The sequence below is a fragment of the Cyrtonyx montezumae genome, unplaced genomic scaffold, assembly GCF_038088225.1.
Source record: "Cyrtonyx montezumae isolate F1298 unplaced genomic scaffold, pur_monq_1.0 scaffold_7, whole genome shotgun sequence".
Classification (NCBI taxonomy): domain Eukaryota; kingdom Metazoa; phylum Chordata; class Aves; order Galliformes; family Odontophoridae; genus Cyrtonyx; species Cyrtonyx montezumae.
Window position 1 is genome coordinate 17,506,249 of NW_027072078.1, and position 21,200 is coordinate 17,527,448.

Below are 21,200 nucleotides of genomic sequence, written 5' to 3' on the forward strand. Positions count from 1 at the left end.
TTGGACTCCCTGCCAACAGTTAACAGCTCCCTAGCTGTTGTTTTCCAAATACGTTGAGCCTGTCTCATTAGCTCCTCCCATCCCTTAAAGATGAGAAAAAACAAAACAAAACACTCAGCAGGGCACAGACCTTTCAAAGAGAGAATGAGGTCTGAAAAACCCTACTTAAGTCACTTACCTACTGCTACAAAAATAAAAAATAAAATAATTTAAAAAATCTGACTAAAACTCAGCAGAAATGCATCTGAAGATTATGGATACCTTGTTTTAAGTTAGTCCCCTAATCCTGTCTGACATCGCTTGCCCTTGTATATGATTATGGTATAAATGCAGATTAGAATTTCAAACTGAATTAGCAATCAGGATCCACCAGCCAAAACAAAAAATCTGTTATTCTCATACGTTATATCAAAACATGAAGTCAAGCAAATGCAGATAAAAATAGGGAAAAATGATAATATGCACAATTTAATTACAATACATAATTATAGAAGCATAATTATGTGTATGCATACAAGTACATATATGTGTAGATGTTTTATACATATAGTATACAAATGCAGACATACACACATGCATATATCTGTTGTGCCTATTTCTGTGTTTAAGCAAAACAGTTACTGAGGACTCTGCTTTCTATCATCCAGGTAGTACATCGTTTAGGAAGCCAATGAAGACTGAATATTATTTTAAGCACCTAATAAATAAGTAAGAAGCATCACTGACTCACAGCACCTAAGTATACTGTATTTGTGTGTCAGTCAAAGCTCTTCAAGAAACCTAGTTCATCTTTACCTTTGAAGCATATTATAATGTTTTTTTGAGTCCAGATGTGACTCCAGTACTCTCAGGAAATTCTGTGTACTCCAAATCAAGCATGATTCAGGTTTCTCTACTCAAAGCCATTCTGTTGCAGTGAGGATTCCAGATCTCATAGTGACTCAAAAGTCACTTCTGTGCTAAAAACTACTGTCAAGGAAATAGGAATTCCAAAATTACAAAAGCAAAACACAAATGAAAGAATGAATACAGAACATCTTAGGTTTCTCTTTAGTGTCTTTCAATAATTACCATCAATATTTGAACACAAATCATTCCTGTTAGCAAACAGGTAAAATATCTTTCCATGAAAAACTTGTATATTATGCTCTACTGTGATAACTACTAACTAGATAAAACAGGATCCCATAGAAAGTGTGCAAAGCAGTTGACCACTAAATAAAAGCAGAACAAAGCCAAGAAAAATCAAATCCACCACACGTTTGTATTTTATGAAGTGCTTTATTTACCATTTCTTTCTGCAATGTCTTAATCACTGCTTTTGTTTGTAATCTCAGGATAAATGCCATCATATCACCAGAAGCATTAGTCTTTGGTCAATGTTCAAAAGACCTAACCTTAGTAATGAATATTATGCTGACTGACTGCAATATTTTTTGTTATCACCTACCCAAAGCAAAACAGCTCCATTTTGCATTTGTTAGCTAATCTCACTAGTGATACCTCGGATCATTTTGCTAAGAAGTTCATACATCTGAAAGAGAAGTAATAGAGACTTTTTTTTCATAGATTGAGCTAACTGAAAAAATATATGTGTGTATCAATTTCTCTATGAAAATATTACTCTTCTTTTTACTGTTTGCAGCTGATAAACCTAGGCCCTGGCTGCTGAAGGTTATCAGCAGGGTTTCCAGGGTAGCCTTTGTAGTTGTTTTTTAAATGAAAGGTACCACAGTTCAATGACCCAAACTATAGCATTCTAAGCAAAGTCACTCTGCCTGCTTCAAGTTCAGAAATTTTTGGAGTATTTCAGTGCAAAAGACTTTTGGTAGATGGGGAACATGTACAACCACATATAATTCCAGAGCAGCTGGTGGCTAATTATCCACAGCTGACCCTGACAGTTGCAATATGGAGAAATAACTTCCCTTTGTTAGTACCTCAAGAGACAAAATAATTTGGACATGCACTTCCATCTATGGCCTTGACATAGCTAGGAAAATTTAATAAATAAATAATATATTAAGTAAATAGTAAAGCAATAATCAAAAGTTAATGATATTGGAAGAAATTATTTGAAGTTACAATGACAGTGCAATCCTTTTTGAAGCTCTTCCTCCCATTTATTAGCTAAGAAGTCCCATTTGTCCATCACAGATAGCTTTACATCCTTCATACAGACAGCTCTAATAATTTGCCACATTCCTTTTAACAGAGAATCTTCCTTTCATAGTAGGATGAGGAGAAAGGGGAAGGGAAGAAAGATAATTTAGTTAATGGTAGGAAGTTATCCATCGATTTCTATTGTTACAAGCAGTGCCCCTACTAGAAATCAGCAAGTGAACCACCTCACCTACTATGCAGCCTAGACACCCTTAGTGGAAAGTACCTGGTGCTTTTGGTAGGTGGCATTAAGAACCCATATACAAAACTTACACTCCAAGGAAGTTTCCTTCTCATTTCAAGCAGAAAATGCTCTTTGAAAAGCACTGGGATATAAATCTCATCCCCAGACTCTGATTATTTCTTCTCCAGTGCATGGCCTAACAGTACTTTGACCAAAAATACCACTCACCCCAAGCTTTATCCCCTCCTGAAGCATAGATATAATGCTCTGAAGATGCTGCTACCATCCTCATCATCAGCAAGAGCAACACTACCAGAGTAGATGAAGGAGAAAGTACTGCAGCAGCTTAATTTTCTAAGAATGCCTCCCCTACATTTAAACCTGTAAAACATAAACATGGTTGATACTCTCCAGCAGTAATGTAATAGTCCTTAGTTGATGCCATAGCTGTGATTTACTACAGTGAAACAATAGTAATTGAGGCAGAAATTGAAAGGCCCAGAAAGAACATGTTCAGAAATACAAGCCCCGATTCAAATACTGCACACTCCCTTCAAGACACAGAATGACTTCTTAAAAAGTAAAACGTGATCAATTTTGTGCTTTGCTTAAAGGATATAAAATAATATTTGTTTGCAACAGTCAAAGGGATCAGTATTTGCCATTGTGACTAGAGATCAAATACCAAGTTTTCAGCAAGTGCTTGTGGGATTAGCCAGAAATCCCTTATAATCAGGTAAGAATTCACTCCAGGTTAGTAGTTGTCTCAAAGAAATACTTTCATTAGTCTCATCCATCTGAAACAGTTTAGACATCACTCGTATCAAAGTAGGACCTCCTCCTGTATCACCACAGACCACCATTTCCTGGCTTAGGGAATACTGTGAGGTTCATATTTCAGATGATGGAGCAGCTTAGCAGGTTGTGCTGTCCACCTAGCCACTCTTCCACTCCCATCTTCCTCAACAGGACAAGGATGAAAACAGGCTGAAAAAGCTCATGGGTTCAAAGACAGGGTGATCACTTACCATTTACAGTTATGAGCAAAACAGACTCAACTTGGAGAAAATAAATTTAATTTATTGCCAGTTAAAACAGATATGAAAAGCAAGAAACAAATATCAACTAATGCAACATCCTCCCACCTCGCCATGCAGTTCTAAAACTGGTAAAGCCCTCATTCCTCAGACGATCTCTTTTCAGAAGGAAGTCAAGAAGGTTCTCACCTTGCCCATTTCTTTCCATGTACAAAACCTCAGATGTGGTAGCAACTTTGTCAACAATTAAGAAGACAGATGTTACACTAGCTTGCATTCAGAAGATAACTATCACACTGAAAATTAAGCAAATACACGTGGTTACCGTTCTAGCTTTTACTACATGTGACCTCATAGCATAAATAACACCAAGACCAGCTATAAACAACTGCTTACCATAAAAGCATTTACCATTCAAAGTGAACCACTTCAGTCAGAAGAAACTGCAATCCTGAGCTGCATCTCTGATAGCTTTCTATCTCCTGCAAGCAGCTTTGTACAAACTTTACTTCCTCTTCCAATCTGCGTTCTTGCTGGAATCTTGCTTCTTTAACTGCAGTACTCTCAGAGGTAAGGGATCCTAAGAAAACATCCGACATCTAGTAAACTAAGAGACAAAGTAGAAGACGAGGAGGAAGCACCTGCACTCTTCAGAAAACTGGAGTGCCATTTCTAAGAAATACATAATTTCTAATTTTCACTCACTCACCTAATTTTAGCTTTAGAATAAATACCTGAAAAATTGTTACATTTATCTCTGAAAAAACAGCACCTCAGTAAAGTACAATTTAATTTTTACTATAGTTTTTTAGGAAATAAACACTTGACACTCTGATCTAGCCTAGGTAATTTCTAGGTAAAATTACTGACTAATTAGCAAACTCACAGTTAAACTTTAAGGTTGTTTTTTTTTTGAGTTTTGTGTGTGCGTGTGTGTGGGGTTTTTTTTTTTCTCCTGCGATGAGAGGGCAGTGAAGGAGTTCAAGATTTGACTAGTAATTTTTCTCATGTTGTTTATTAAAAAGGGTATACTGTGAGAAGCAAGGATGCTTGCCTTTAACATTACATTCTTTGATTGCTTATTCCTTCTCTCAGCTCCCATTCCTAACATAGCTTAAATGCAGCATGTTTGAGGATGGCTGTCCTACAAGCTGTCAGTTCACCCAGCATAGACACAGTCCATCACATCTCATATAAGACTACTTCCATTTAACCTCTTGGTAGAAAACACTCCAAAAGCTATACCTGAGGAGACAAAAAAGTGAGGAGCTTTACAGTCACTAAGAACACAACTGCAACTGACATTCTTGGGAGCTGGAAAAAAAAAAATCTCTGCTCAAGAAGTACTGCAAGATATGCACACAGACTCAGGGTTAGTCCCTAGTTCAGTTAGGCCACAAATCTGCATGACCAAATTCACAGTTGAAGACTTCCTCTTTTCTCTTTTATTTGAGAACTGACCCTTTACGATGCAATTGGTTTCACTAAATGAATACAAATTTAAAGGGTAAAGAAAATTTGTTTTCCAGTTTAACTATCTATAGACTTGATACAACCCAGCTGTTCATAAACAAAACTACAGTTCACAAATGTTGTCAATGATATGCTGTTAGATGACCAGAACAGATAATGCAAATGAAAAGGAAGTGCCCTCTTGTGACAGGGAAGGTGGTAAGGGTAAGGATTCTGGTGTCAATCACTTCCCTCCCACTCTACTGTGCATTTCTTTTTACAGTTGCTGTGCTTTTATTGTGCATACTCTAAACACACCAATTTTCATATGGGGCTGCACTTCTCCCACTGATCTCCCTTTAACACGCAGAGCTCTGTTTCTGTCCCTCCTACTACCATTTGACTGTCTTAATTACATTTTAAATAATATGTAGAGATAGATTATTCTACAAAGAGCAGAAGCAAAGTTCTAGAATACAATATTTAAGCAAAGAACAGACATTAAATATTTTAGTGTTACTCACGCTCTATTGACACTGTGATGCTGCAAAAAAGCTGAGTTAGAAATGAAATGACAGTAAGATGCAACAACTAGCAATGGAAAATCAACCCATCCACACTCCTGTCATGTGATGTGATTTTTGCCTTCCCTCTCTTCCCACAAATCATACCTTAGTTTGTGCTTGTTGGATAGACCTGCTGGATAGCTTCTGACCTAAAAAAACAACACAGTGTATTTTACACATGCTTTTTTCATCCATTAATAGGTTGTATCAACACGATTATTACTGATGGAACAGGCGCTCATGTTTACTCATAAGAAAGCTTTGGCAGGGAAGGGCAGGCCAGCAAGAATCTTCTTATTAATGTTCCATGAAGAGTAGTGCCTTTCCAAAGTCTTATCCTCAGCTACATCACACTTCCTATCCCAGATTCCTTCTGCCTATTCTGAGAACACATCTGCCTGAATATGCTTAAGAGAGCATATTTTAAGCTTGCCAACAGCAAAGTCAAGCCAACAGCCAGCTAACATCTACACCAAAATGGATGATAAGTCACAAAGCAAGGATAAAAAAGTTAACCATAAAGTTAATTCATTTGGGAAGAAGAGGCATTTTCCTTGGTAACATTTAAAGAAGAGGAGTCTAATCCTGAGTTTAAAACCTAAGAGGAATTTCTTCAGACTAGGGGAAGATATTTATTTGCTTCTGGTACTCACCAAAACTTAAGCAGCAGTGTTGGTTCTGAGGGCAAGACAGGCTTTCCTTTTTTTCCATACCAGTATATTTCCCCTCTGTGAAATATATTCACGCCCTTACTGCCCCAGACACTGAAGCTGCGTTGAACCATTGTGATGGGCTTGCAACTCCTTTCCGGGATCAGGATCTCGCCCCAGCTCAGCCCTCCTTACAGGAACCTCTCCTTTCACACCTGCAAGACTTTCTTCCACCAAGTCTCTTTGGACTCGTCCTTGTTCTCATTACTACACAGCAACTACTGCCATTGTTAACTTTCACATTTCTCCCCATGAATATCCAAAATCACAACATAGACCACTTTTTAAAAGATAAAGTAGTTTACATTTGAACAAAAGTACTATATATTAAATTAGTAAATAAATAGATATATATATACACATACAGACATTTGTGTCGCTAGATTTTGTACAAGCTGCTACAATCTTCATACCACACAACCAAATTTGGGTTTTGAACCGTGCAAAAAAAAAAAACCCAAATCTGTGCACCCATTGACACTACTGCTTTTCCACCCAAGAGGCTGCCAGTCTTGGTAAGAGCTATAGATATGTGCCTTTTTGCCTCTTTTGTATGTTTTTGCATGCATATACATAAGCACAGCCTTTCTTGTCAATCCAATCAACCACCCTTATAGTAATCAAGAATGAGAATAAATTGAGAAAAGAATTTGCTCATTTACAGTATCATGGAAGCTCAGGATTTCTATGTTTGCAAAATGAACACTTGAATATTACAATCACAAGAAAACAAAGTAAACATCAGAAAAACATATGCAAATCCAATTTACCACCACAAATAACTACTTTGCAATGGAGCTACACAGCTTTCTCAGAGAAACAAAAAACAACCTTGAGCTTTCTATTCAAATTTAAGTGCACTGAAAGTAGTATTGTTTACTTGTGATTTTTTCTGTATGTGTGATATCTTTTTCTGTAAATTTTAAGCGGACGTAAATGAACTAAATTGTTTATCTGAATACAGATGCTTGAACATGTGTGATCAGCTCGTATTTTCCATCAGCAACACACACAAAGCAAGTGCAAACATACTCTTCAAACAGGAAACATAATGCTAACTTAAAAGACAACTCACTAATAAACTAGAATATGCATTTGAAAGATAAAGTGGAACTATGCAAAAATGAAGAAAACTACTGGCCAAAGTATTTCAAACAAAATTTTCTTATGAACAGAATTGCAACTTTCATCCCAAGCTTTTGAACAGTCTACATCATATTCACATTTCTCCCAGCTTTTTCATCTTTTGTTTTCAAGGCATCATGCAAATCAGGCTAGATTATAAAATTAATTTCAAGGCCTGTAATACAAAATAGACTATGAAATTTCCACAAAATATGAACACTAACCTATAAAAATAGAAGTACCTTCAGAAACATTGTTCAGCACAGGATTACCTTATAGCTAAATGGTGGGAAGAACAGTGTCATTAACAGATCTGTTTTTTAACTTAGAGAACTAAAGCAAGAATTACTGGAAATAAAACTTCTTTCCTCAAGTTTTCACACCAGCCACAAGTCCATTGCTTCCTTTGAAAAAAAAAACAAAACTGAAATAACCTATTGCACATTAGCTGTAACTTATTTTGAGATTAAGCACTCAAAGTGAGGAACAATTCTTAAAGGGGAAAAAACATAAAAAAGAGAAAAAAACTTAAAGGGGAGGAAGGCAACATACTTTGAAATGTATTAATTTAAGAAAAACAGACAGTGATGGGTCACTGAGCAATGTGGAATAGGGTACCCATCCTGGTAAATAATAACTAAATTTGAAAAGATGACCGCTGCCTCCAGAACTCTGCAGCACAGAACATCCACAATTAGCAAAAAAAACCCAAAAAAACAAAAACACACCATCAAAAGGGTGAACCTCATGGGATTTACCTACCCAGAAATGAGTAAGGCATAGCACAGAACAGTCCATGTAGAAACACTTTATCAGATTCCAAATATCTGAAGATTCTCTATACACTTGCATGATGAAACACTGGTTCTTTATGCATTCATTTAAGCATTTATGATCTGTTGGAAAGTTCAGATTCAAGCTAATCCATAAACATTAACCTTAAAATGAACAGTATTAACAGCAATATTTAATTAACCTCATAGAAGTCAATATATTTTCATGTTAAGACTACAGTATAACAACTATCTAACAGAAGCTGCTTATAGGGATGTTAGGACTCCAGTTTCAACCTGTGACTTTTGGAAGTTTTAGCTTTAAACACACAAAAGAAAAAAATAGTTTTCAAATGGCCACTATTCAAATGAGGTTTGTGAATGCCCTGAATGCATATTAATAAATGCAGTCATTTCAAAATGTTAACTCTTTACATTCATAAATATACAATATGCCTAAAATTTTCTCTCAGCAAAAATCACCTGATCTTTTTTTTTAATCTATTTTTAGTGTGGAAAAGAGGAAGTCTTGCACCTGCATTCTTGTACAGCATGTAGAAAAATATCTAATTTTATGGTCAATTTCTCAACCACTTCAAAGAAACTGCAGTACACAAAATATTCTGGATGCTACTTTAAAAATTCAGCATCTGAAAAACCAATGCCATTGTTTAACTTGATATATATGTTTGCAACAGTTTCTTTTCACTTACTGCTTCAAATAGATTCTAATTTTATTTATTTATTTTGCTTAAAGAAATTTGTCTATCATGAATCATGCAATTCAATCCCTTCTTATAGCTTTAGAGTAAGTGTTGTCAAAAGGTACTACCCAATCATATTCAGCATTATGAAGATTCCTGGTAACTCTTAAGTACTACAGCCCAGTTCAGTTCTAGAAGCTGCTAATACCGAAGAAAACAATTTGTTTTCTGAATGCTATGGTGACAGTACTTGTTGCTTAGATTTATATTACTTTGTTTTCTTGGGCCTCTCTGTTAGTAATGTACATGTAAGCCTCACAATCATGAACAGTAGCAAGTTAAATTATATTTATTAGCTGATGCCTTAAGTGCATAAAACAAAAAGTAGAAAAGCTGGAAGTGCAGCTTTTAAAAAAGAAAAAAAAAGAAAAAAACCCAAAGCTACTTTTAGATGTTATGAAGAACTATTGCTACAGTACCACTGCAAAGGCTGCAGGTGGCAAGGTGTAGATGTGCCACTTATGTACATGGTTTAGTGGTGATGCGTTGACAGTTGGACTTGATGATCTTGGACTTTTCCAATCTTAACAATTATATAAAGCTAGAGCATAAGTTTTAAGATTTCATAAGCTGAAAACATTTATTGTTACAATTCACAGATATTTCTTCATGATACAACTAAGTTCACCTGACAACCTCACCTTTCTTCTCTCCTTGTTCTTCACACCATTAACATAACCAGGTCAAAGTTGCATTTTCTTAGCATCCATGTCCTTCATCACTTTGAAACGTAGTCTCTCAGACCTTCATTTTGTCACAAAACTATTGTGTTGATGAATTTTGCTGTTGGATTCCACGGTCCGGATGGTGGCAGATTCCGTGAACTGTGTAGTGCTGTAACAGCTCATGGTCTCAAGGAGAAAAGCAAACCAAGCATTTTAATCCACATTCTAAAACTAACTGTGGAAGACCTTCAGAAATGCTGGCCAAAATGGACCATTTGGATAGCATCCAAATTATTCTAAACATAAAATAGAAGAGAGATGTGGAGAACAGACTTGGAATTGACAGTGAGTCACAACAGTTGTAAATCAAAATAGCTGTCTTCAGAACTACTGTAAAATATGTCCAGTCTGAATGCCACAATACCATTTAAAAAAGAATGGCATTATTTTGAGAGTACCTGCCTTTCTTTCCAAGACATTTAGAGTCCTCTGACTTGAAAAATCCTTACAGTATTCGCAGATTTAAACAGAGGAAGATCTCTGGCAGTCTCTGATTTTATCTGGCTCCACAGACAGTGCTTTTTCTCTTGGTTCTTGTTTAACTTCGCTCATGCAGACACCAGCCTCTGTATTATCTTCAGCTTAAAGGAGAACAAAACAAAACATTAAAGTCCAAATACCACTGGTTACACTTCAGTCCTAATAACTGTATGCATTTAAAAGAAAAAATTCAGAAACTCAAACTAATAGGTATGACATTCGCGAACTTAGCTGATGAGTAGTTTGACAGCCAGATACAATATGCACCAGTTAAGTATCACCATAAGAATATTCTTTAAAAATTGTCTGAAGCCCTAAAATGTTATTTGTCCCAAAATGTCCTTCCTCATCCTCATGTTAAAATAAACCTACCATCTTATGATTATTTATTTCTTTGGCGAAGGCTGGAATAGACATGTTACTACCTAACAAACAAACAATAAAATATGTTGATTTAAAGAATGACCTGAAGTGAACAGGCATGACTGGCCACTATTAAGGGACTGCACATACATTCTTATCAGGAAATAGCTTATTGTTGAGCTACCACTTTCTCTTATCTAAAATCTAGAACGTACAAAGTAACTTTAACTGAGTGCATGTATACACACAAGAGGAAAAAGCGTCTTGAAATATACACTGACTGAACTGGTGAGTGTTTCATCCACATAAGGGATGTAATATTTGCTCTTCAAAATATATTTGTTTTTGTTCTCCTGCTCTCCAGACAAAGAAATGGACTCTGGAACAGGGGAGAGGAGAATCAGTGTATTTTACAGGCAAGTTTTCCATCTAACTTAGGAGTAGTACCAATATCCTACAATATCTAAATCCAGACAGAGATGATAGGTTGATACCTTGAGAAGAAGGAGATACCAGAGGAACAGCAAGTACAGTTCCTACAGTTGTATAACTTAAATTTTGTGCGTACGTAGACTAGTATTTATTTTAAAATGTATACTAAAACGTTAACTTAGTATTTAAGAGGCATCAACATCTTGATTGAACAAATGAGCTAAACAACTGAGTGAAGATGGTATATTTGATAGCCTCTCTTAAATAGCCTTTACCCAGAAGGAAAATTTTCTCAGCAGAACAGTGAAATCCTATTTAACAAGGAAGAAGACAAGCTACAGAAACATTTGAATGCAGACAAGAAAAAAATTCTTAAATTTAATCTGACAATACTGACACAGTAAAATAGCCTAATAATAATTTAAAAGATCTGAAAAAACATTTATTTCCAAAGACTCCTAACAAAATTCAGTATTTGTTATTTTTATATGCTTATTTCTCCTACAAAATTGTACTTTTGAAGACGAGCATTTTAGCAAAAAGTTGGGATTTGGAGCAAAACAAAACTTTACAAGCTGATATTTTGTCAACTAAAGTGATGGTATGTAGTTCAACTAAGTGATTTTTTTTTAGCAAAAACTACATATTTTACAGTCGTTGTGGTTTTATAGTAAATATTAATTAGAATCAGCTGAAACAAACCTATACTTGAGCTCCTCCCAATTAGCTCATTTATCTACTTTGTTTTAGGACACAAGGAACAAAATCCACTGTATTTTCTATATTTGTGTTATTGGGAAGAGCACAACTTACTCAGTGCAGGCTGGCTTTCCACAATGCGTACTGGAATAGCTTGTACATTTCCCAAGAGAACCTGGTGGACTTCTCTTTCTAGGCTTCTGGAGTCCTCTACCCCATCAAGTGCTACCAGTTGGCCCACAGCGACCAGATTCTGCTCAGGGCCTGGAGGAGTCCCAAAAGCAGAGGCAGCAGCACTGTGCTGTGCTAAGCCAGCACCTTTTTGCAGACTGTGCCCCTGGCCGAGTACTGGAGGATGGCTGGTTACTGCACTCCCTATGGAGTCCAAGAGACTTGCAGAATTGGGATGGGAATGGTTATTTACAGCTATCAGGGCTGTTGATCCATTTGTGGAGGTAAAGTTTGATTGCAGCTGTAATCCCTGTAAAAGAGAAAGCAGAAGTACAAACACAATGGCATTTAAAGCAGGAAAAGTTTACATTCAATAACACATTTTTCAGTACTGGAACTGGATAGGTTCTAACCTTCTACACATCATCACTTTTGAAGTGTCAACTTCAGCATCTGTAGGTTATACATCTCAGGAAACTTAGTAGACTGCTGTCCAGCAGCATCTAGAAAACTACTAATGACCACAGAAGTCTAATTTTGGACAGATACTCAGTTTCAAATCCTTACTCAGTACTATCCATTCCCACATGGGACATGCACTCAAAGTATACTGGTTTAAAGGATAGTGAGGTGAAGTCAAGGCTACCTTCAGAAAGAGAAGTCAACAGCAAGCAGAACAGCACTGCAGTGCGGGTTGTATGTCTATGGAAGAGATTACAAGCTTCAGGAGATACAAAGGTAGCTTAGGAAAGAGAGTTAAGAAAGACAGGTTTGAAAGCAAGATGAACTTCAGGAGAAACTTTTGGCATAGTACTCTTAACCCTGCACCTTGCCTTTGCAACCTGATGGTTTTACATTTCTGATCTGGGAGCAGTTTTAGGATTTTAACAGACTTTCTTATGAGGCTGGAGAAAGAAGGGAATATGACTGACATATCCTTCCTCAGTTCTGCAGTGTTTTCATCAATAAATGACTGAAACATCCGGAAAATAATAAAGGTGATTGGTTTGAGGCAGAAACCCACTTCTGACATCTTCTTGGTTTTATTTTCACAAAGAGATCATAAAAACAAAGACACAGAGGGACCACCTGCACCACAGCTAGATGCTAGTTGTGCAATATAAGAGAGGCCAAAGCAGGACTTGAGACTATTTTGAAGTCTGTGTTCCCTCACAGCCAGTGTCCGGGATCTCGTTGAGAGGAAACTTGATATTTATAGTTTCCTTCAGCACTCCCAGCATCGAACACCTGACACACTGTAAAAAACTTGACTGTACCTGAAGTTGTGCAAATATCTTGGGCTGAAGTGAAGACAGAGAAGACAAGAGCTGAGCTCTTTCTGACAGCAAAGTCTCTCCGCTCTGGTTGGATTCTGCTTTGGTGATGACCGACTCCTCTGGTGAGCTCCCTGCAGGACCACAGAAAATTACAATGGTTTCCTCCTGGTTTAAAAGACTCCCCCATGAATGGGGTGAGTCAAAATCTTCTGTCTCAATATAAATGCAAAAAAGACATATATACATATACATACACTCTCTTCTCTTTTGCAGAACAGCTTAGATGCTAAAGAAAAAAGTTGGTTACAAGAAAACAATATTACAGGAAGATAGCACACGTCTGTTGAGAATGAAAAAGAAGTAATTCTGGACAGCAACATAATTACTTCCTACTCTGTGTGCTGAATTCCTAATTCTAAAATAAAAGTTGAAACATTTCTATCAAAAAAGCAATCTAATAATTTGACCACACAGACACGTTCAGTAAGGGCTCAATAACAGACAGGCATTAAAAGAAAGGGTTGGCTTCCAAAATAAAAACATACAGGAAACCCTGCAATTCCTCACATGCATTCCAAAGCACATTTGTAGAATTAACAAAGTTTCAATGCAATACCACATCGGGTGAAGTTTTAAAGAAAGACCACTGATGTAATGCCTACAGATTACAAAATTCTCAAATTTCTTATTTAAAGCAAAAATAATTTACTTTATTTCCTTAAGACTGGGGGAAATCAAGACTCACCCACAGCAATTTCTGCAAAAAAAAAAAAATTCCCATGGGATTATTCCAATCCTGTATGAGATACCCAGGACATTTCAGCTAAGAATTATACTGATACAATTAGATATTGCTCAGCTTTCTATTTTGCAATTTTTCTGTTCTAAGTGTGAAAGAACAGTTTGCCCTATGCATGTAGATTAATCTACTGAATGGAAAAAAAATGTGAATACTCAATTTCAAAAAGATCTCTAGAAAAAAAAAATAAAAATCACACAACACTTCTATCTGAGTAACTTGAAATACATATCTCATCATACATAACAAATTGTAAGCTCTAAAAAACTCTAGACTTCTTGAATATAATCACTTCAAAGAATTAGTGGGTTTTATTACTATACAGAGATTCCACATGCATATATGAATATTCACGTGTAGGAAGAGACAGCAGTTCTTCTCTGAGACTATACTTTACTCCAATAAGCCTAGGTATAAATCTAATAGATTAAATCAAATTCTATCCAGCATGGATATTTGGTATGAATGCCAGAAGCTGAACACACATGGTACTTTATTTCACTTGTCAGTATATTTCACAAGAGATGTGAAAGGGAACACAAACTTAAGAGACACAAACAGTGACAGTGATTGTTATACCTAGTAGTAAAGAAACAAAAAGCAGTATCATACGATGAAGGATATTCCTCATATATCTGCAATTCTAGACAGAGGTGTAGAGTTCTGTATGGAAAATGAAATGAACATCTGGGTTTTAATTCTGTTATTGCTTGGTTTCTTCAGTGTAAATTTGTTCCTACACAGCACAAGTTGAAATAAAAAACAAGGCACATGTACAAACAGCAATTAGAGAAGTCAGTGTTGTATCCCCTTTGCTACCATTTCATATTCTTCAACGAGAACCAATTTCTTCAATGTCAGGATTCTTTTTTCACACAGACTTGTAATATAATCATGTGTTTGCAATGTGTGCAGACTCATCCTCACAAATTTAAATGGAGACAAGATAATCTAATTCCAGTACATCTGCTTATATTAACTGAATTGGCGCACACATGCAGTAAACCGAACACATCCAATACTGTAACCTCCTCTAAAGCAGTCTCTCTCTGAATGGAGGTTTACAGTTTTTCCAAGGCAAAGCAGCCTACCAGATACCTGTGAAAGATAACAAGAACTGATGTTCCTGAACTTTCATCAGCATTCAGATAGTTTGTACCAAAAGTTATCCCTGCTGAGCTCCACCACAGCTATTGAAACCAGCACTGTTTTGTCTCTCTCCATAAGAGCATAAAAAGTAATGGAAAAATTAACATAGGTGTGCAAGCTTAAACACAGTAGTCTGTTTATATTGCAAAGTGCAAACTCCTTTTCTAAAACACAAGACTTGTTAAAAAAAAAAAACATTATTCAAACTGGGCCTAAAAATTTACCTTTTGTACTCTAACATTTGTCAACATCAAAGTTCTTGCTCTAAGAGCAGCAAGTGCATAGGACACTTTTCTGCTCAATTAGATTAATTGCAGCAAAAACGATAATGAGAGAAACAAAACAGAAGCCCAACTTTAGTCTTATTATTAACTGCTAATGCATTGGTGTATATATTACTCAAGAAAGAAATCACCCAGCAATTTTGCTGGGATTAAAAATAAAAAAATAGGTCAGGGAGTGATGAGGGACAGAGAGGAAAGAAGTTCAAACACGTCTAGTCTGCAAGAAAGAACCACAGAGTTTGAAGTTTTGACTTTGACAGATCCACAGTTGTGACAATAATGGCAGTGTACCTTTGATTCCTATAGAACTCTCTACCAGCTGCCTGGAAAAGTACCAAACACCACATTCCAGATAAATGAGAAAACAAGCTGGCAGCGCCTCTGAGATTAATAACATTAAGATAATGCAGCAAGTTTCTTAATGGAACATGTGGAGATAATTAAGTTCATCCACCTTGCTGCAATCATATTCCTGCTAAAGCCATCAACTTCTCTAATGAGTCTCATAACATATCATTGTTAAACAACAGATGGGAAAAGCATCTATAAACGTCCAGGGAAGTTCTCTCATGCCACACTGGGCAAAATATCCTTGAAACATTAATATACTTGAAATCTAGGCAAAAAGGAGAGAATGTCATTTCCTACCGCTCACCACGATCTGTTGGAACACTTCAATCTATGTGCAATCCTAACAACCTGGGTGGCATTTAGAAATTAGACTTACAAAACACCTTTATTTGTTCTAGTAAATGTTTTTAAGTCCAAGTAATAGTAGCAGTTTTAACAAAGAAAGCACAGCATAATTAGCTTCTGAAAAAAAATATATGGATAAAATAAATTTCTATATTAATCTACACTGTTTTTGTAGCGAAGAGAGAGGAAGTCTTGTTAACTAGCTCAACAATTTATTGGAAGAGATGCTACTTTGGCTTCACACATTAATATAACCATTAACAATGACTTCCTAAGAAGCAGGAATCCCAACACGCACAAGCTCCCTTTAGCAAGATTATCTGCAGCATGTGCAAAGCACAGATAGTCCCAGCTGTGTGCCCTGATTGATATCAACACCTCTGCAGTAGGAATCTTGGGGCAGAGTGGCTGGAAGACTGTGTAGAGGAAATGGACCTGGGGGTATTGGTTGATGCTAGGCTGAACACGAGCCTACAGTGTGCCCAGCTGGCCAAAAAAGGCCAATGGCATCCTGGCTTGTATCAGAAATAGTGTTGCCAGTTCTGTGACATTAACAAAACAGACCTCATTTAGAAAGAAGTTATTAATACAGTCCTACCATCGGAAAGTGGTGAGGCAAACGTAACAGTCACTGTTTCTGTAAGAACATTCCCACTGTCTGTGGTCCACTGTAGCTGAAAGGAAAAATATTAGTTTTCAGAAAGGGTTAAAGTTTGTGTCTTGCAGAAACATAGGCTCAATTCAGAACATGCGAGAAAACAGTGCATGAAGCTATGCTTCTGTTTTTTGTTTTTTTCCCCCAGTATTATGAATTTCAAGAGTTCTTCATTTAAAATAAAAAAGAACCACTATTTTTAACATGCACTGAACCAAGAAAGTTAACGTCATCTCATGAAAACTTGAAGACTGAACTAAACAAAAAAAAACAGCCAAACCAGAATAGGCCAAGAAACATTACCTGCTCACCAAAGGCCTGTGTAGTTTAGGGAGAATGGAAAAAACCCCAATGACACAGCAATACTTAATACTATAGCTTGGCAAAGCTGATATTAAACCTAGTAACTGGGAAAACAAGGATCACTGTATGTTTCTTAGTGCTCAATAGGCAGAAGAAGTTTAAGGAACAACGTGTAAGAGCTGCTCAACATTCTCAAGTATCTACTTCAGACTTCCTTCACTTGCTAGAAGGTGCACTCACAGAATTGTACAAGCTCTAATTTAGGCTTCACACGAGGCAGACTTCATTCCAACTTTTCAGATGAGGAAAACTAACAGTAACTTCTATAGCAACCGGATAAAGCCACTAATAGCATTCTGATGCATGTCATTTTTTCTCTACCACATGCCTTCTCATTCATGCAGTCATCATGTGAGCGTTGCATAATGTATTACTCAGCTAATAGCCATCTAATGAGATGAATACTGAATATGGTCAAAAGGTTTGATTCACTTTGAATTCAGTTTTGCTCAGTGAGAGATTCCACTGAAAACACTGCTGCAGGAAACAGGAGGTCAGAGAACTCTGATAATGCAACTGAATAGTAAAAGTCAAATAAGACTTAGAGTATTTAACTCCAAAAATAAAAAACAAACACTAGGGCCAACATACCGTTGCTGGAATGCTTTCTGAGTTATATACCACCTCACCATTTCTCAGGGACTTCTGTACTTCATGAATGTGGTTCTTGATGTCATTCACAGTGGGAAAGAAGGATAGGTTATGTCTCTCTGGCACTTCATCAGGTTTGAATAATTCTCTTTCCACATACTTTCTGTCACATGTTAAAGGACAAAAATATTAAAATAAAAATATGTGTATTTAAGACCTATTGTGCTATTTCCTTACGACAACTGCTGCTACCATCTTCCTCTCCAGGTTGCAAAGACAGTATAAGAGCAAGTTAAGAGATATTTGGATCCAGTTTTCTGTGCATCTGCTCTGGAGTTTGGAATTAAAAAAAACCAAAAACCAAAAAACACCCATCTCCTCAACAAACTTTAAAGAAAAGAGCAGCTCTTATCACAGTCTACAATAAAACAGCAAGAGAAGGCAAAATCCATAAAAAAAGAAAAATTCTAACATGTTGGAAACGCATTCAGTTATGCACCAGTACTGACATCTACTTACAAATCAAATTGATTAAATGCAAAACCAGGTATAGCATAGACTAAGAGCACTAACAGTCAGTTCTGTACCTTAGTTGCTTCCTCACTGCATAGACTTGCTCTATTCCTTGAGACACCAATTCTCGGATCTTGTCTGCCACTTGAGGATGAAGGCGGGAAGGCAGAGTACAGTTCTCATCTCTAACAACTTCCTCCTCCTCCTCCTCAGGAAAAGCAGCAGAAAAATGGGAGGGTGAAGAAGGGAGGCAGGAAGTTTCCATTTCATGATATTGGTGGGCTTGTTGAGTGGGTAACTGCACATACCACCTGGCAAGGAGGAAAGTTTTTATAATTTCTCAAGCAATAGCAGCAAAATGAATCTCTCGAGGAAAAAGCCTGACAATCACATGAATCATTTAGTGTGACTTAAGCTTTAAATCTTCTGAGCTGGAAGATACTGTTCTTCAGAACTCAGGGTTTATGATACAAAATAACCTGTGTCAAACTCCCTAATGGTAAAACTATTTCTTTCTATGCCCTGTATGGAAACATCTGCTGAAGTTCCACAGCTCAGTATTTAACACATTTACTAAGTAAAATAATCCAGAGCCACGAGTCTTATTAACAAAAAATCCTACAATGTCAATAAGACTAAATAAAGCAATCAAGGACATAAAGGAAATGAAGCAAATTACTGCTCCTTAGGTATCATTTCTCAATATAAAGAAAAAAAGTGCAAAACTCACCTGAGGATACCACCAGCCTCTATCAAGTTCTTCTTCAGCATGTTGAATGCTTTCTCCTGCTCCATTCTTATGATTTTCTTGTCAATTTTAGGGTCAGTAGGAACTCTGTACTCTGGAAACTTTTGAACTTTTTTAATATAGATCCTTCCATGGGGCCGATAAGAGAAAACAGAAAAAAAAATGTCTGCTTCAGTCAGAAGGCAAGATTTCCACCTACCTCATATCAGATACTCTCAAAGAAAAAAATCAAGCAGAGTGTTTCAAGGGATGAGGAGCCTCTAAGAGAGCTGAAGATTAAAAACTGCATATGAATAGAAAAAGATGCAGGTGGGTACAAATACACATACATCTGGTCCAGTATAGAAATCACTTGGCCAGAGTCTTGAGCCTCAGCAAAAATTTTCTTTCTCTAGTAGTGTAAAAGCAGAACACCATTTCCAGACAGGTTGGAGTTTACCCTGCCTGAAATGCGAGCTGAACATACACATATCTAACTGCATGCATCCAGGTAAGCAGACTCTTAGCTCTGTAAAGAGGGAACAAACGTGGTACTGAAACCCAGGAGAATGTTCAAGGATGCAAAATGAATGCAGAACACTGGAGTTGGATAAGAAGGAACAGGAAGAACTGTAGCAGATCTTCTATTTACAGAAGTTGTTAAATTTGGACAATTTACTAATACAACTGCAGTTAAAAGTTTGAAGGAAAACCAAGACAACATTGTCTTAGCATCAAATATGGTCACTATTTGATATGTGATATAGCACCATATGATATCCTCATTATTTTTTAGACAACGATTCACTCTTGTACATACATCTTGCTGATGTACTGGTACTTAGCATGTAAGCAACTTGTCAAGTCTCAGCCCCACACAGCGTCACAGGACAGCATTTCCTCCTTTCCTCAAGCTATCAAGGGCATCAAGCAAGAACCATACCGTATGACATCAGCTATCACCTCCAAACTACATGCTGTCAAGGCTCACGAGAAGCATGTTTTCTTAGGATGGCAAATAGCTTTATAGCCAGTTCTTACCTTGCTGGACAAGTGGCTTTGTACAGACAGCCAGAAGTGCTTTCCTGCTCACCAGCTTTTTTAGGCTGGAACCCTTTTCTCCTTGGCCCATACTGGCACTCCATTACAATGGCTCTGCTTCCTGGGAACAGAAAATAATTCACTCTATTCAAGCAACCATAGGAGACATTATAGTAAAACATCAACTACAAAGAAGACAAAAACCTCTGAAAAAGTTATTTCTGTTTAATATCACACTAGTTAGACAACAGAACACTCAAATGTAGCAAGCATTCAAATACACTGCAAATGCTTCTTTTACAGCACATGAGGAACATGGAGCATTCTGAAAGCTTTTCCTAGAGTGATTACACTTCACAATGCTCCTAGAAGATGCATAGGGCCAAAAGATAAGTTTCTCACCTGACCAAATACTTCACAGTATCTGTACTAGTTACCAAAGGAGAACTGTAACTGTACTAGTTACCAAAGGAGAACAGTGTTGATAATAAACACAGTAAGAGACAGAATCTACAAAGTAACCAAGAAAATTCACAGCTGAAAGCAAAGGTATTTAATCAGTATTTCAGACCATGTTGCCTTTTAAATTCTTACTTCCAAATGTGACCTACCTTATCAGTTAAATATCACTGTCTAAATAACACCGTGTAAATAACAGATAGGCTTAAACAAAGATTGCTTCACACTAAAATTCATTCAAATACATGGCTTATTCCAATCAGACCACTTACAAAAGGGTTAACAGGCATAACAAGCGCGTGTGGTCAAGAACAGAACTTGCAATTCCCCCAAATCACACTTAATTATCTATTACATATAATTTACATATTGCAGTACATAGGCAGGGAGCTGCCTATACAGCAGATGACATAACCAAAACCTTTTAAAGGTATCACTACAACAACATAAGTTGCTTCCACAAGATACTCAATGATTTACTGCCTGAGAGTGTGATCTTATTAAAAAAACATATACACATCAATGCATATAAAGAGAAGGGAAATTTAAAAGAGGCAGTCATGTAAAATAAACAGATTTCAAGCCTTTCAGTTTTTTTGTTTTTGTTTGTTTTGTTTGTTAAAAGCAATTTCCTAGGATCAAAAACTTCAAGACCTTTAAACTAGTTCTTACTAATATGCATCTCAAAAGTTAGTGAATCTTCCTTTACAAAGGTATCAGCTATCTACAATTCCTATGAAAATTAAGAGTAAAGACTTTGATGATTAGTTCACTTTTTACAGTATATAAGGAGGTACCCAACTTTTCTTCTTCTGCCTCATTTCCTCCCAATAGAAACAGAATCAAAGCAGGGAACGCATTACAGACTGGCTCCACTTTGGCAGAAGGGGTAAATTCCTGGAGAGCAAGACTTTTCTCTGCACAGTTTAGAATGAAGTTAGCCAGGATTTAACAGCAGTTCAGTTAACCTGGTGTATAGATCTAATTTTTTAATGAACACCC

At 36.7% G+C, this 21,200-nt stretch overlaps 2 protein-coding genes across 5 annotated transcripts in view; one reads left to right on the plus strand and one right to left on the minus strand.

Annotated features, from left to right (window-relative positions):
- The window catches only part of CCNYL1 (cyclin Y like 1), a 236,616-nt gene that overhangs the window by 148,211 nt on the left and 67,205 nt on the right, over nucleotides 1-21,200 (plus strand). The window lies entirely within an intron of this gene.
- The window catches only part of CARF (calcium responsive transcription factor), a 30,640-nt gene continuing 12,042 nt past the window's right edge, over nucleotides 2,603-21,200 (minus strand). For 2 of the 4 annotated variants that reach the window (XR_010623090.1, XR_010623092.1), the window contains 10 exons: nucleotides 19,740-19,860; nucleotides 18,702-18,845; nucleotides 18,046-18,282; nucleotides 17,459-17,621; nucleotides 16,448-16,523; nucleotides 12,922-13,052; nucleotides 11,588-11,954; nucleotides 9,416-10,080; nucleotides 5,508-5,551; nucleotides 2,603-3,991 (listed from right to left, as the gene is read on the minus strand). Coding sequence is in view for 1 of the 4 variants with exons in the window: in XM_065751084.1 (XP_065607156.1) it covers nucleotides 9,962-10,080; nucleotides 11,588-11,954; nucleotides 12,922-13,052; nucleotides 16,448-16,523; nucleotides 17,459-17,621; nucleotides 18,046-18,282; nucleotides 18,702-18,845; nucleotides 19,740-19,860 (1,358 nt within the window). In the remaining 3 variants the exon portion in view is untranslated. Of the gene's footprint in view, nucleotides 3,992-5,507; nucleotides 5,552-9,047; nucleotides 10,081-11,587; nucleotides 11,955-12,921; nucleotides 13,053-16,447; nucleotides 16,524-17,458; nucleotides 17,622-18,045; nucleotides 18,283-18,701; nucleotides 18,846-19,739; nucleotides 19,861-21,200 lie in introns of those variants that run through there. The other 2 variants (XR_010623091.1, XM_065751084.1) reach the window with 2 other exon arrangements.